The sequence below is a fragment of the Lepisma saccharinum genome, chromosome 13 (genome assembly GCF_977018435.1).
Source record: "Lepisma saccharinum chromosome 13, izLepSacc3.1, whole genome shotgun sequence".
Classification (NCBI taxonomy): domain Eukaryota; kingdom Metazoa; phylum Arthropoda; class Insecta; order Zygentoma; family Lepismatidae; genus Lepisma; species Lepisma saccharinum.
The window spans coordinates 27,610,556-27,626,601 of record NC_139241.1 but is presented as its reverse complement, the minus strand read 5'-3'; the positions used below and the strand labels follow the sequence as shown (position 1 = coordinate 27,626,601).

The window sequence follows — 16,046 nt, the reverse complement described above, 5'->3', positions numbered from 1 at the left end:
TCTTATCGTCAATTGTTGGAATTTTATTCTATTCAATTTGTGCTGGTACAACTTGCAGATCTTGAAGATATTAAATATAAATGTTATATCTCACAGATATATTTGAGTAGAAACCTAAACAATAAAAATAGTAAACAAATATTTATTATGAAATTTATAGCAGACTATTATATTGTGAATAAGACTAATATTGTATAAAACAGTAACCTATCTTGGGATTCATTATTCTGTATTGCATTTTTCATACCATCTAACCTCATTCTTTATATGGCTAGCATTTTATATATTCTCAGTAACTTTGATGTAGTTTTTTTGTGTTTCATTCATTGATATCTGTTATTTTTAATGGTTGTATTTTTGTGGCTTATTTCAGTGAAAGTATATCTTGTGGCATCACAGAATTGGAATGTGAGGCAAATTGTATCACATCACAGAAAATTCATATTAAAGAGTACAACACTATATCAGAATTGCCAAAATCCAGCATTTCCTTAAAAGCAGAAGATATAAATTATGAGAAAATATCATGGCACAAACACGACATATCTTCAGTGGACTTTGGTGGGAATCCATTGGATAATGTTGATCCTTTGACATTTCCAGACTCAAAACTTGATATAAGTAAAAATGTGGTGAAGCAAATCAGAAATCAAGGAAAGGGAAAATACTCTCAAATGGAATGAAGATAAATTTGACATAGGAAATGAAAACAAAACTACACTTGTGAAAAGAGAATGTGTAAATGAGGAGGAATTTGTGAAATATAAGGATGAAAAAATCACAACCATTAAAACAGAAGGAAGAGAGACAATAAATCCGACAGATGTGGATTTGAACTACTCAGCAATAGATGATGATGATAATACCAGGTAACCAACAATATCTACATAAATAATATAATGCAGTCAATAAGCATATTCAGAATGTTAATGAAAGATAGTGTTCCAAAAATTTATGACTGATTTTGGTCATAGTAAACAAAATGAAAGTTGAAGATAGCAATTAAGTTTTTTTTTGTTTTTTTTATGTTGTGATTAACTACTGAATTTGCATTATTTCTTATCTCCACTTCAACATTGGCTCTTTTGGTTACCGAAAGGACATCTCATCAGATCTCTTTAACATTTTACATGGCCTGTCTTGAATAACACTCAGTACTGTGTTGTTGTTTTTTTCTTCACTTTATTCCTTTACTATTTTGCTGCTGTCACCGGGGTGGGATATCACAGAATCTCTTAGAGCACCTCTATGGTATATTCAAACATCTGGTGGGTCTGCCAATGAAATGCCATGAACGATGGCAGGGAGAATTATATCCATCCTGAATATGAAACGCACAGTTTAAACTCAGTGGTGAAGTGTGACATTTTTAATCAGGGTCTATCTTTCAATGGAAGGGGAAGGGGGGAAATATTTATCTTATTGTCGGGACGCTCTAGCAAGCGGCGTGGGACCACCCACTCTGGTAGCGACGCGCTGTTGCCGGATTTACCTACTTCAGGATTCTCGCGAGCCCACAGAAACATGAGGAAGGCTGAACTACTGCAGCTCCTTATGTTACACAAACACCAGTTCCCCATATATCGAATAGACAAGCTTGCAGAAGAAGCGGGACATACGGTGGTCCGTCTCCCGCCTTATCATTGTATGTACAATGCAATCGAACTTATTTGGGCACAGGTCAAAGGGCTGGTAGCACAGAGGAACACTTTGCCACCTTTTACACCGTCTAAAATGTTGCAATTGACAGAACAGGCTATCGGGGATGTGACAGCAGATAGGTGGCGTTCGGCTATAGAACACACAAGGAAGATTATTTCCGAAGCATGGCAAAAGGAGGGAGTTGAAGAGCAGGAAATGGAGGATTTTGTAATTTCACTTGGGCGGGAAGACAACAGTGACAGTAGTAGCTCAGACGAAGATGTTCCTTTACCAACCAACAATGAAGATGATCTTGGGATAGCGCCACTACAATGGTAGCCGGTAAGCAAAAACAACTGATTCTTTAACTACTACTTCTGTTCTTTCATTCATTTTTTATGTTTTTACATACAGGTAGCTCAAAGCATTAATAACACATGTACCAAATGTATCATTAATGTTAAGGAAATCGAGCAATTGCCAAGCGTTTCGTTGTAATTTATTGAACTCTGTATTGCCAGAGCCTGTATTCTCATATAGCTCCCAAATTATCTCACTTCACACACCCACATGTGCCTCCCCGATGGCACAGTGGTAGGGTAAGTGTTGTTGCCTTGTAATCAAGTAGTCCTGGGTTTGATACCCTGTCGAGGCACATAGTGGTTCGGATCCCACTTCCAACTGTAGGTCCATTCCAGATTAGCCGTAGTGTGCATAAAGTGGACTTTAAAGCACCAACTCAATCAATCAATTCACACACAATTGATTTGTTCTTGATAAATTCTTCTCCGTAATACAGTAACTCAGTTCTGTAAAATTCTGTTTTGGAGGTGAATTTTTGTAGGTTCCTCAAAATATAATTTAAAAACGTGTTAACGAAACGAAGTTGTACGTAATTTGTTTATACGTAATTTGCCCTAATTTTCAAGAAATACATTTCATTTGTACGTTCTGAAGCTTCAACAATCGCGGCGTGATAAAGAAGGCAAAGAGAGGCGGCATGAAATCAAAGGAGAACGATTTGCCACAGTGTTGTTCATAACACAAGACGCATTTTCTTTTGTTGGTGATTGTGATACGATACAACATAAGTAAAAAGATGCCGGTAACTGATGCTTGCAATGTACCATAATAAAAACACAACAAAGGTTCTTTCAGTGAAGGTTTTCGGTTGCTGTGTAGAGCAGGAAGATAAAATGTTTCATGCTTGCCAGAATGCCCGAGCTTGACAACAGCTGACTAGCCTGTCCGTGTGTTTGTGCGAGCGTGGCAACGTAGAAATCCCCCAGCCACATGGCAGCCAACGAGGAGACAGAATTTGGTCACGTTCTGCCGTTCTGCATTCTGATTGCACGCCGCTTCTTATCGCGTCCGTACAGTAGTAAAAGCCAAGGTCATGCATTGTTATGCGATTCATTTTCTAGTATCAGAGTGTAATATATCACGGTGCTGTAAGCGCATGTCCACACTATCTCAAGAAAATGAAAAATTCAGAGTTTGTTTACTATACATTTTCATCTGATGAGAAGTTCCGAAATTTGAGGTTGCTGGCCCCGGCACCCACCCAGCGTCGAATAACATGGGTACCTGGGGGAAACCCTGGGGGGTAAAGGCGGTCAGGGGCATGATGCTGATCACATCACCCCCACCCACGACCGGATCAAGAAAGTATGGGGCGTTACCCCCACACCCCTATACGCCTTCATGGCATGGTGCTATGCACAGGGGAGCACTTTACCTTTTTTAACATTTTTTACTATAATATTACGAATATGATTTACTAGGGATTACACCAAAGAAGAGGCTGAAGAGAGGAGCCATTCCTACCTTGAAAATGATTATAACAGTGTTCATATTTGACATGTGCAGTAAGGATGGATAAATCCGGATTTTTTTTTTATATAGAGTATATGATTGTAAAATGAGGAAGATGAAACTTTGTTAAATTCTACCTGAAGAATTATTAAGCCTCTCTATCCAAAATTTGGATTGCGTCTGAAATTCGGGTAATAACATCTCTGAGTTGAGATTTTAAATTTTCCGGAATTCTGATATTTTTGGCCATTCCTAGTGTGAAGGTAAGATGTGCTAGGAAAAAGGTTCTGTCTCATTTGAACTGCAGGATCTAGAAAAATTAAAAGGACAAATACTGTGCTGTGAAGGCAATACAATGGATCAAAAGTTGCTCTTTTTCCAGTTCTTTCCAGCACTAACCGTGGGTAAACTTATGCTTTTGCTTACTTATATATTATTTTGTATGCACCATTACATTTATATATTCTCTGTAAGTTGTATTGTGATGCTCTTCAATACGTTTTACCTCTTAAAAACAAGAGCGTTGCATGCTTTACAGTGCTGGAAATATCACACACACTGAGAAGTTTCATCTTGATAACATCATAGAAACCCTGCGTGGTTGTAAACATGAGAGCTGAAAATAGGTCTCTTATTACCAGACGGGGGAAATTATGGGTTGACTGATCTTGGATTTGCAGAATTTTGCGATGATCGGGCCTGCCTGACACCATTTAACTCAACAGGAAACATAGTGGGATGGTTGGGCATGGGAGGTAGAACTGGGCTCTCAATTCAATGCGCTAAAACTTACCAAATCTGTTGCATATTTCTGTCTGTTTCCTGGTGTCATTTGACTAATTTCGCACAAATATGCGAATTGTTTTATTTTTTTTTACTTCTTCTCTAAAATGTTTAAAATGCAAAATATTATTATTTTGGTTTGTCATTGTAGTTATGAGTGTACATGAAAATATTTGAGATTTGATCTTGCAACAGCATGGCATTCTGTTTCACATAGCTTTTTGATCTTGCAACAGCATGACATTGTGTTTCACATAGCTTTGTGACCAAAGGGGAATAGATTCAATGCAAAGATACATTACAAGTGAGATATGTATGTGATGTACAACACTTTTATCGAAGCCAAAACAACTACATTTAGAAGGTTAATAAAAGACAATAGCTTGGCCTGCACAAAGCAATCATAAATGGCTCATATAAAGTTTGTTTCATTTGTATTAGAATACTTATTGTGAATAACAAACCCCGACAAATGAAAACAATTCTGAAGAATTTCATCATCGCTCCTCTTATCCAAAGCTCAACTTCCAGCCTTATGTTTGATTAGTAGCATTGCAAGGCTGGCAGAGACACTACGTACAAGCTTTATTTGGCAAACTGAGCACAGCTTCTTGTACCACTTCTAGCTGTATGGCAGGACACTACACCTTCCTTATATACTGTTTGTACGTGACAAAACTCCACAAAAAATCCAAGAGTATGATAAAGAGCTGCAATGGTCTAGTCGTTAGGGCACCTTACTGCCACACAAGAGACCCAGGTTCGATTCTCAACATGGCTGATGTAAGGTTGAAATTTTTCTAGCCCTTGTCCCTGCATAAGGTGGCTCCGAGGCTCACCCAGCCTCAAATCAATGGGTACCTGGAGGCAACCAGGGCTTGGTGCTCATCACATCACCTCCAAAATGGCCGAGATGGAGAATGTGTGGGACACTACCCCCACATCCTCTAAAAATGTGCCTTCATGGCATGGTGCTATATGCGTGGGGAACTTTACCTTTACCTTTGATAAAGAGAGCACAAAGGAGCCAGAGTGTGCATACAATGAATACACCCGGAATAAAATAACCTTCAACGTGTCTGCATTAACAGATGCCTCTTCAGAAGCTAACTGTAATGACTCCGGTTATGCCACAACATACATTAAGCTTCGGGCCATCTCTTAACCATTTGGCATGCCACATCATCATCATGCGAGAACCAGAGGAATGTAACAAAAAATATGTTTTTTTGGTTTTGTTTTATGAACCTCATCTGAGGAGCCCTATTTTGAGTCAGATCGATATTTCTCCATCTCTTCTCCTTAGTGCTAGAGTCACATATCTCCAATTTACTGGAGCCTCCACGATGGCATAGTGGTAACGTCATCAACTTATAATCAAGGGGTCCCAGATTCTATACGTGGTGGAGGCACAACGCACAGTGGTTCAGATCCCCACTTTAAACTGTAGGTCCAGTCCTGATTAGCCTTTCTGTGCATAAAGTAGAATTAAAACAACAAATCAATCAATCAATCAATCAATCAATCCAAGTTATGTCTGCCTGATTCTCACATGACAACATGTTCTCTGACCCCCATATCTGTATTAAGTTTCCAGGAGAACTAAGAAGAGGACTCATAAAATAAGCAGCCTCTTCTTCAGCTCTGTCCATCAGGTCTAGAGCAATGTTGAGCCTGTTTGTTCTGCTTAGGTCTCGTGATGTGGTAACAATGGTGAATCTTCTTTTGTATTCTTCCTCAAATCGTAACCCAACTCACTCTACTCCTTGCTCATTTTTCTTGCCTCTTCTATTTCTCTCTCCATCGAGAACACTATTCATATCCATAAATATCTTGTAGTGAGACTCGTTGCTATTTGCACATGATGAGGCACATTGGTACCTTGTTCTCAAGCTTCTTACTGTTTGAACAACACATTTTGCTTTCTGCTGTTTCTCCATTTTTACAAATAAACTCACTACATTGCTAAGTCGACTACAGACATCTATCTATCTGTGATGTGCTGCTTAGGTTTAGGCCCCGAAAGAGAAAAGGGAAAGCTACGCTGGGCCTCATAACCAATGCAACATGTCCACAAGATGCTTACAAGTATGCCGGCCACTATACAGGCTGCTAAATAGCTAACTCGGAACAATACTAACATTAAATAAATACAGAGAACCTTAGTGCTCACTTTTTCTGTGGAACTGTTTTTCTTAGTTCTATTAATTAACAGTTTCGCCCAAAAAATGGTGGTAATAAGGTTCTCTGTATTTATGTACTACCACATCTCTCATTTCCAAAATATGAATACCAGGATTGTCCATTAACAAAAGAAAACAAACATTTTCACAAAAAATAAAATTGTCCAAATTTGTAATGGTTATCCAGAATGAGCACAGTTGCAGCAATTCAAGTGTCTGATAAACAATTAGACTAATCTTACATACTACTATATCTTCAAGTTAGCTTATACATATTAGCTTGTTTAAGAAACAACTCAAAAAAAATCAAGTTTTTGTTAATTAATTGTACTTTGTAATTTGATTCAAGGAGACTCATACAATTTTAAATATGCTTTATAATTTATTGGGACATGCTTCAATAAGAGTTCATTATTTCAGCAATCAGAAATTTTATATAAAACACAACTGCATTACAATTTCAAAGTCCCAAATGACGGAATCAACACACATATGGAGTAATAGAACTTGCTGGTATATTCCAGACTCATAATAAGTTGGTTAAGCAATTTTCATTATTAACATTTAAGACTAAACTAGACATTAAATATGACTTTCTAAGAAATACAATTAATCGAACAGTTGTCAAATTTATACACTTTTCTGCTTTCAGAATCAATTAAAAACAATTAATTGATGTACACATCATTTGGCCCTGCCAACAAATACAACTTTATAGTCATTAATAATCATGTGTATAGTCAAATATCATAACCATTTAAGCATGCATTTAACTTCTGTTCTCAGCTTCCCCTCTATTCCAACTGACGAGAAATTGTTTGTTTTAGTGGTCCTACCAAGCTGGTTTCAGCTTCTTGTCAGAGAAAGTTATCTTTCAGGTAGCTGAAAATGAAGTGTCTTGAAACATGTCTATAATTATGCAAGTTAGCATATTACGATCACATTTTTGCTATGAATTTATGAGAAATATTAATTGTTGCACATGGTGGAGTACTTTTGAATATAATGTTAACTATATTTCACCTACGCTATTCCCAGGTTCGATAACCAGTGGAGGAACAAGTGGTTCGGATCCCACTTTAAACTGTAGGTCCAGTCCCGATTAGCCTTACTGTGCATAAAGTGGACTTAAAAAAACCTTAACTCAACCTCAACCTAAACTATTCATCATTATGCTTCTGTGTTCAGACTTGACAACGATTTCTTACAAGTCAACCACTCTAAATTTCTCTGCTTTCAATTTCAACATAACTAACTAACTAACTAACTAACTCTCTAGCCTTCTTAAACCCGAAGGTTCATGGCTGCAGCAACACAGGCCTTCCATGTTTCCCTATCTTGAGCAAGATCTATATACTCTTTTCCATCCCTACCGATTTCCTTTAGGTCCATCTCAACGTTGTCCCTCCATCTTCGTCTTGGCCTTCCTACAGGTCTCTTACCATCAGGTTTCCCAACAAGAATCCTGTAAACTCCTCTTTCCTCTCCCATTCGTGCCACATGGAATGCCCACCTAAGTCTTCTTGATTTAATTATTCTAACAATATCTGGACATGAATACAAATTATGCAGTTCTGAATTATGTAACCTTCTCCACTCACCTGTCTCCTCATCAATTTTAGGCCCAAAGATTTTCCTAAGGATCTTATTTTCAAATACTCTCAATTTATGTTCCTCTTTCAATGTAAGGGACCAAGTTTCACATCCATATAATACTACAGGCAAAATTACTGTCTTGTATATTTTAACTTTTAGTTTCTTAGATATTAAATGAGAAGACAAAAGTTTATGAAGAGAGAAGTAACATGCATTTCCTGAATTAAGCCTACTTTTTATTTCCTCTTTAATATCATTTTCATTTGTTAATATTACTCCTAAGTATTTGAATTTGGAAACTGGTTCAAACGAGTTGTTATCAATAATTAGATTTTGATTATTAACTAACCCTTGGTTTCGGCCTGTAAGCATATATTTAGTTTTCTCTGTGTTAACTTCCAAACCTATCTCTTTAGCAGTTTTGAAAAATATTTTAGCATTATTCTCAATTGTATTCACATCATCCCCCAGTAAGTCTACATCATCTGCATATGCTAACAACTGAGTCACACCATTTAATTTTAGTCCTTCTTTAGTTTCTTTTACCTTCCTAACAGCATATTCTAAGGCAAAATTAAAGAGCAATGGAGATAATGCATCTCCTTGTTTTAACCCATCATGAATTGTAAATTTGTCAGACATATTAATACCCACACGAATTTTACTTTCTGTTTCACTGGTGCATACTTTTATCATACTAACAAGCTTCTTAGGTATTCCAAATTCTACTAATATAGTATACAGTTTATCTCTTTTGACCGAATCATATGCTTTTTTGAAATCAATGAATAGCTGATGGACATTTTGATTATATTCCCACTTTTTTTCAAGTGTCTGTCTGATGTGAAAAATTTCATCTGTAGTTGATCTGTTACGTTTAAATCCACATTGATAATCACCTATAATTTCATTAGCATATAGGGTTAGTCTTGTTAAAAGAATGTTAGATAATATTTTATATGTTGTTGAGAGTAGAGAAATTCCACGGTAATTATTGCAGTTCATTTTATCACCTTTTTTAAACACAGGAACAATTATGGATTCTTTCCACTGTTGAGGGATTTCTTCTTTATTCCATATTAAACAAATTAATTGATGAATTTGACATATTAATGAATTTCCACCATATTTAATTAACTCAGCTGGTATTAAATCAATGACAGGTGCCTTGTTATTCTTTAGCCTTTTAATAGCATCTTTAACTTCAGTCAAGTTAGGTTCTGGAACTAAAGGTTCTGCTGTGTGTATTTCATTCACTTCTGATTTATCTCCTACATGGACATTTAAAAGGTCATTAAAGTAGTTCTTCCATCTATTTAGAATATCACTTGGGTCAGCTAGAAAATTACCGTCTTTATCTTTTATCAAGTTTACTTTAGGTTGCCACCCCTTTCTAAACTCATTTACACCTTTATATAAATCTCTGATATTTTTATTTTTGCTGTTTGTTTCAATTTCGTTAATTTTGGTTTTCAAGTAATCTCTTTTTTTACTTCTAAATGTGCGGTTAACTTCTCGCTTTATTCTATTATAATTGTTTAGATTTGTATCATCAGAGTTATTTATTTAACCACCAAAGTCTAGCCTGATTTCTTATTTCTATTAGATTATGACATTCATTATCAAACCATGGCTTACTTTTTCTCGGTTTATGGTATCCTATACTTTCTTTAGCTGCTGATTCTATTGTATTACGTATGTGCTCCCAATTCTTATTTACGTCTGTTTCATTTATATTTTCATCATCATTTAAGTCCTGCAAAACATCAAATCTATTTGACAGTTTAATTTGGTAATCTTTCTTAATTCTTTCATCAGTAAACTTTCCTGTATCAAATTTTAGAACTTTTAGATTTTGTTGCTTATGATTTATCACTGAGAGTCTTTCTCTTAATTTAGCAATTACTAAATAATGGTCACTGGCACAGTCAGCACCTCTATGTGTACGAACGTCAATTATACTAGTATGCCTTCTCTTATCAATGAGAATATGATCTATCTGATTATGAGTTTTACCATCTGGAGAAGACCAGGTATATTTATGGATATCTTTATGTTTAAAAGTGGTACTTTTCACAATTAAATTCTTTGAGGTTGCAAAAGTAATCAATCTTATACCATTATCATTACTTAATTCATGAACTATTTCTTTACCAATCGTGGGTTTAAATGTCTCTTCTTTGCCAATCTGTGCATTACAGTCACCTAACAGAATTTTCATATCATACTGAGAAAATTTATCAAAGACCTGTTCTAACTCTGTATAAAAATCATCTTTAGTATTATCATCTTTATCTTCCGTTGGTGCATGTATGTTTATTAAAATAATTTTACACCACCTACCCTGTAAAACTGCATATGATATCCTATCATTAAGAAATTCTACTGTTTTAAGAGCCGAGATAATTCTATTATTTATAAAAAAGCCTGTTCCAAAATTATGATTTTCAGTACCACCATAGAAAAAAGTATAATTTTTAGTTTTACAATTCCCTTCTCCTGGCCACCTAACATCCTGGACAGCTACTACATCTAATTTATACTTAACTATTTCATTAACTGTATACTGAAATGCCCCAGGCCGATAAAGGCTCAGAACATTCCAGGTGCCTAATTTAATATCCTTATTCCTAACGTAGATCTTATCCTTAGTCCAGAGACCTCCCAAAGTAGTCCCCACCCGGAGATCCGAACGGTGGACTATTTTACCTCCGGAATATTTTACCTTGGGAACATCCATGGCCTTATATTGTTGTTTCTTGACATGTCTTTTTACAGTGCAGAGTTGTCAGCTCTACGCCTAACCCCCAATATGAATGGAGGAACTACTACACAAGACAAACACAAACACATTAGACAGCACAATTACTACACAAGACGAACACAAACACATTAGACAGCTCAACTACTACACAAGACACACACAAACACATCACAACTATAACAAAATATAAACACAAACACACCACAACTACTACACAAGACAAACACAAACAAATTAGACAGCACAACTACTACGCAAGACAAAACCAACATACTAGACAGCACAACTACTACACAAACATACTAGGCAGCACAACTACAACACAATACATGAATGGTCAGCTGAACTTATTAAATCCTGTTCAGAATCTATTTTTGAACCCCTGCTGTATGCAGCCAATAACCGCATTCAGTAACTTTATAACACGAACAAGCATTTGGGGGAGGGGGCAGAAATCCAGACGTAACATTTTCCAGCAGAGAAGCTTAACCTTCACGTTCGTAATGGGAGATAAAACAATTATGTAGAATATTCAGAAATTAAATATTAAATCATTTTGAACTGACAAAGTTGTATGTATGTACAACTTAATTATTATGCACATTTGTACAGTCCCATTATCATATTTTTACACTTCTTAAAGGAAAAAAGAAACAGAAATCCACTTCGAAGTATATCATTACCCTTGCAATTCCTTTTCTGTGCCATAATGAACTAAGCTGCTATGCCACAATGTCGAAACTTTATTTGAAAACTGCGGACTGAACAGTGCGGGCACCCCAGCACTGACTATTTACAGGAGAGCTTATTATGCAAGCACTGACGTACGCAGGATTTTTTTTCGTAAGGGGCTGGAATTGTAAATATGAACAGCACATAGCCTCTTTCTAGGAGGCGCCATACACAAGATGATAGTTAGTATTTTAAGAACTTTCCACTCTCAAAAATGACAATCGGAGATAATTTTAAGGGGGGTGTTACATTTACCAGTGTTTTCCCGAGTTCTTCAGTGCTTTTATTTGAATATTTTATTTTTCTAAAAATTTCGGAGGGGGTTCCAACCCCATCAGCCCCCTCTGCGTACGCCAGTGTATGCAATGGAAGAATGGAAGAGAATTGCAACTGAAACTCAGTGCTGGTAGCAGACGGTGGCGCCATCATGAAGTCAAATCAATTTCAACATGCAGATTCATAAATATTCTCAAACTTATGTTTTACTTTTTGTTCTATGTTAGTATTTTGTAATTTTTCTTGTATGTACACATTGCTTGCATTGTAGAATTATTTCTCTTGTAGTCTATGGTTTTTAGAAGCATTTAGAAGCATAAAAATACTGACATGAGTCACAAACATACCATTGTTATAACTGTATCTTTAATCAAACTAAAAATAAATGTCTGATAAAAGGAGTGTGTATTCTCCTGAAGTGTCACAGCAAAAATTGTTTTTTTTTCTTTCTTTTTTTTATGCTTGTAACAACTGTAGGCTACAAGAGAAAAAATAGTTAATATTATGGATAAATTTTGTTTCTGCCTTCGTGTGATATGAAAGAATAGTGTATATCTTACACCACTGTTTCTCGTCTAGTTAATATACCCATAGTAAAGTTGGCTTCTTTCTGCTGGTGCCTAAGAGTTACATTGTCACATTAATGATTTCTGGACTTTGAGATATTTCAGGGCTGTCATAAATTTTGGAGAGGTGTACAATAGTCTTTAAGATCTTGTAGATGATTCCTGGACAGTCTGAAGCTCGTACCTTTTTAAACCGTTGGAACCAACTGAGGATGTTGAAGGCTTACACAACCCCTGCCAGGGTGCAAGGAATATCATTAAGCTAAAAATGGTCTAGGCTATGTTAACAAGATGGCCACCATCTTGGAATATGATAGTATGTTCAGTTTTATCATAACTTTAATCTCGTATATTTTGTTGCTTTCTAAAACTTCTGTTGATTTCTCATCATTCGTCTTTAGATTTTAGTAAAGTTAATAAAACCCAAACATTTGAATTGGGACTTAAAGGGTCATCACTCATTTTTAGTTCATCATTCATTGTCATTAAGTAATGCCATTACATGAATCAATTACTGTTATGATAAAACAGTACACACCACTGTATATCTCATGAAATTCTAGCCTATATTAGTGTCACATGACTGCCTCTCTTTTTAAGAGAATAAACAATACTCCATGACGACTTCGCCTCCATCTTAATAGCATGGCCTAGACAATTTTTTTTTTTACCCTCACTGGTGTCATGTGTCGTGACATTGAACAGTGTGTGCGAACCTATTTGTTCTTTATAGAGGTGGTTCCACACTTTGTCCCACAATGCAAAATGACCAATTACGGGAGAGATTAAAGTTTCAATAAAATCTGTGAACCCCATCGTGTTTCTCCTCAAATTCTAGTCTATTTAGAAATGTCACATGACGAACTTGTTATTTGTTTTTTAAGGGAAGGCCCTTTTGAAGACAACATATTGTCAACCTCCTCTGCATAGTACACTGTGGAGTGCATTTTGCAGACTAACGAGACTATGTCATCTGGACTCACAACAAGTATAGTCCTCTTTTGGGCTTGTGTTGTCCATATGTGTTTTGTGATTCTCCCTTCATTCATTTAATCTCATAACCATTCATCCTCATCTTGGCGATGGCCAATTGTGCCAAGAAGGCAAATTAACCGATCACCACCTTAACATTTAAGAAAATGAAGTTGACTCCAAGATGGTGGCTGTATTGGTAGCATAGCTTACATGGTCCCCTCTTTTATCCACATCGTATTTCGTAACATTGGAGTGGTTTTGTAGGCTCACCCTGTAGATATGCAATCATTGGTATATTCAGTAGTGCATGTAATATTTCCATAGTTGTTCGAAGTGCAGCAGTTGGAATTGAGAGAATAATGTTTCCATCAAGGAACTTAGATATTTAACAGTCTTCCACTGTACTTCATGTTATAACTCTGCCACCCAGGAGAGATGTGTAGAAAAATACTTACGTCTGACGGAATAAATGCTTTTATAGTGTAATGGGTAGATATAATCACACACAAACATATTTTGTTGAAATAGAGCATTGCAACTTTTGTAGTGATGATATTGTTTTATTTGTAATTTTTAATGAAGCACATTAAAACATTTATTTTCAGGAAAGAAGAAAAACATTTAGTGTTACCTGACGTAACTGGAAATTGTGGGAAACCCTCTGAAATCATTTATACTATTAAAATTGTTAATGGAAATCTAAAATTACATCCTGCCACATCTGTTGCGCACACGGGAAAAGACAATGAATATACTTCGTTGCAATGGAATCAATGCAAGAAATCTTTAATAAAAGACATAAACTTGGAAAGACAATTACCCCATGAGGGTATTCATCCATATGAATCCCTTCAATACAAAAACAGATCTAATTTGAATGCACATTTGAAAACCCACTTGATATTGGATGAAGGAATTATGCCCTATGAATGCCCTCAGACCAAAGAGATATTTAGTCCCAGTGCATCCTTGAAAACCCATTTGAGAATTGCAAAGGGAATTCATCCACATGAATGTCCTCAGTGCAAGAAGAGATTTATTCTAAGTGGAGCTTTGAAAAGGCATTTGAGAATTCATAAAGGGCTTCTTCCATATGAATGTCCTGAGTGCAAGAAGACATTTACTCAAAGTGAGGATTTGAAGATGCATTTGAGAATTCACGAGGAAATTCACCCATACGAATGCCCTCAGTGCATGAAAAGATTTGCTCATAGTGGAACTTTGAAAAGTCATTTGAAAATTTATGAGAGTCATCGTCCGTACGAATGCCCTCAGTGCAAGAAGAGATTTGCTGAAAGTGAATCCTTGACAACCCATTTGAGAATTCACAATGAAATTCATCCATACGAGTGCCCTCAGTGCAAGAAAATATTTGCTAAAAGTGGAACTTTGAAAAGTCATTTGAAAATTTGTCTTTATCCATATAAATGCCCTCAGTGCAAGAAGACATTTATTCTAAGTGGAGCTTTGAAAAGGCATTTGAGATTTCATAATACGAATGTCCTGAGTGCAAGAGAACGTTTACTCAAAGCAAGAATTTGAGGATGCATTTGAGAATTCACGAGGGGATTCACCCAAACGAATGCCATCAGTGCAAGAAGAGATTTCTTGAAAGTGAATCATTGACAACCCATTTGAGAATTCACAAGAAAATTCGTCCAGCATTTTTTTTTAGATATGTCACTGCTCATTAAATGTTGCGAAGCTAACACATTGCTGTTCATTCGTATTTAGTTCCTGACTTGCCAATAGGCGGTACTGGACTATAATCTGAATCAAAGCTTTTTTTTAAAAAAAAAATTGAGTGACATAAAACCAAGTGTGGAGTGACCCCATTTACTATTTAAAATTGTCGAGATACCCACCTGCAACCCCTCTCCTCAAGCAGTTACAAAGGTACATACACACACACGTATATGTGTGTGTATATGTATATGTGCACCCCCCCATTTTAAATTTTTATCTTGACAGAAGGAAAGGCCAAATCCACTTTATGATCAGAACAGCTAATCAGGACTGGGCCTACTGTTTTTAAATTTTTATTTTGAAACCCACCCTCAGAACTCTAGTCTGGGACCTAACTTTCAGGGATCTGAATCAAACTTGGGCTTAACTTTACCAGGGGAAATAACGCCCAAGACTACTTCGCTAAATTACTGTTACATCTGCGAAATCATAAAAGTTATTAATTAACATGCTTCTCAGGTTTTAGGAACCTAATATAAGTTCCATTACCTTGTTAATTCTGAAAATTTGTTAGGCGGTCAAGTGCCCCACCAGGGACTTCTTGAATACAAGACATTAGTGATTACCACTACTATATATCTAATTTCATGATCAATTGTTTTTACAATACTGATCAAGAGAAGGATTTCATTATCGATTCTTCTGTATTGTTAGCTTGCTGCAAAATTACAAAACTACCAACTTGACAACGCTTGCTGAAACCGAAAAATATTTCCAACAAAGGATACCACCACCTTCCATGTACCCATGTATTTTAATTCGGAGATGTTGAAAGATTATGTATGTGTAACTTCATCGCTAGATACATCAAGCCATGACTGTAATTTTCAATTTGTTAAATTTTTCACAAGCAACCAGCAATCAAAAGGAATTCGCCACTTTACTACTATTACCTTCTTGTGTAGATGCACTTGCATATTTTCAGAACCAATCCTTTGATCAACACAGCCACCAGCTTGCTCAGATTTT

The 16,046-nt window shown here is 36.1% G+C and overlaps 1 protein-coding gene across 1 annotated transcript; it reads left to right on the top strand.

Annotated features, from left to right (window-relative positions):
- The first annotated feature begins 643 nt into the window (after nucleotides 1–643).
- On the top strand, nucleotides 644–15,014 carry LOC145996909 (uncharacterized). The gene is made up of 2 exons (XM_083133478.1): nucleotides 644–869; nucleotides 13,937–15,014. The coding sequence occupies exon 2, from the start codon at nucleotides 14,250–14,252 to the stop codon at nucleotides 14,871–14,873; it is 624 nt and encodes a 207-aa protein (XP_082989604.1). The 5' UTR covers nucleotides 644–869; nucleotides 13,937–14,249; the 3' UTR covers nucleotides 14,874–15,014.
- Nucleotides 15,015–16,046: the final 1,032 nt, after the last annotated feature.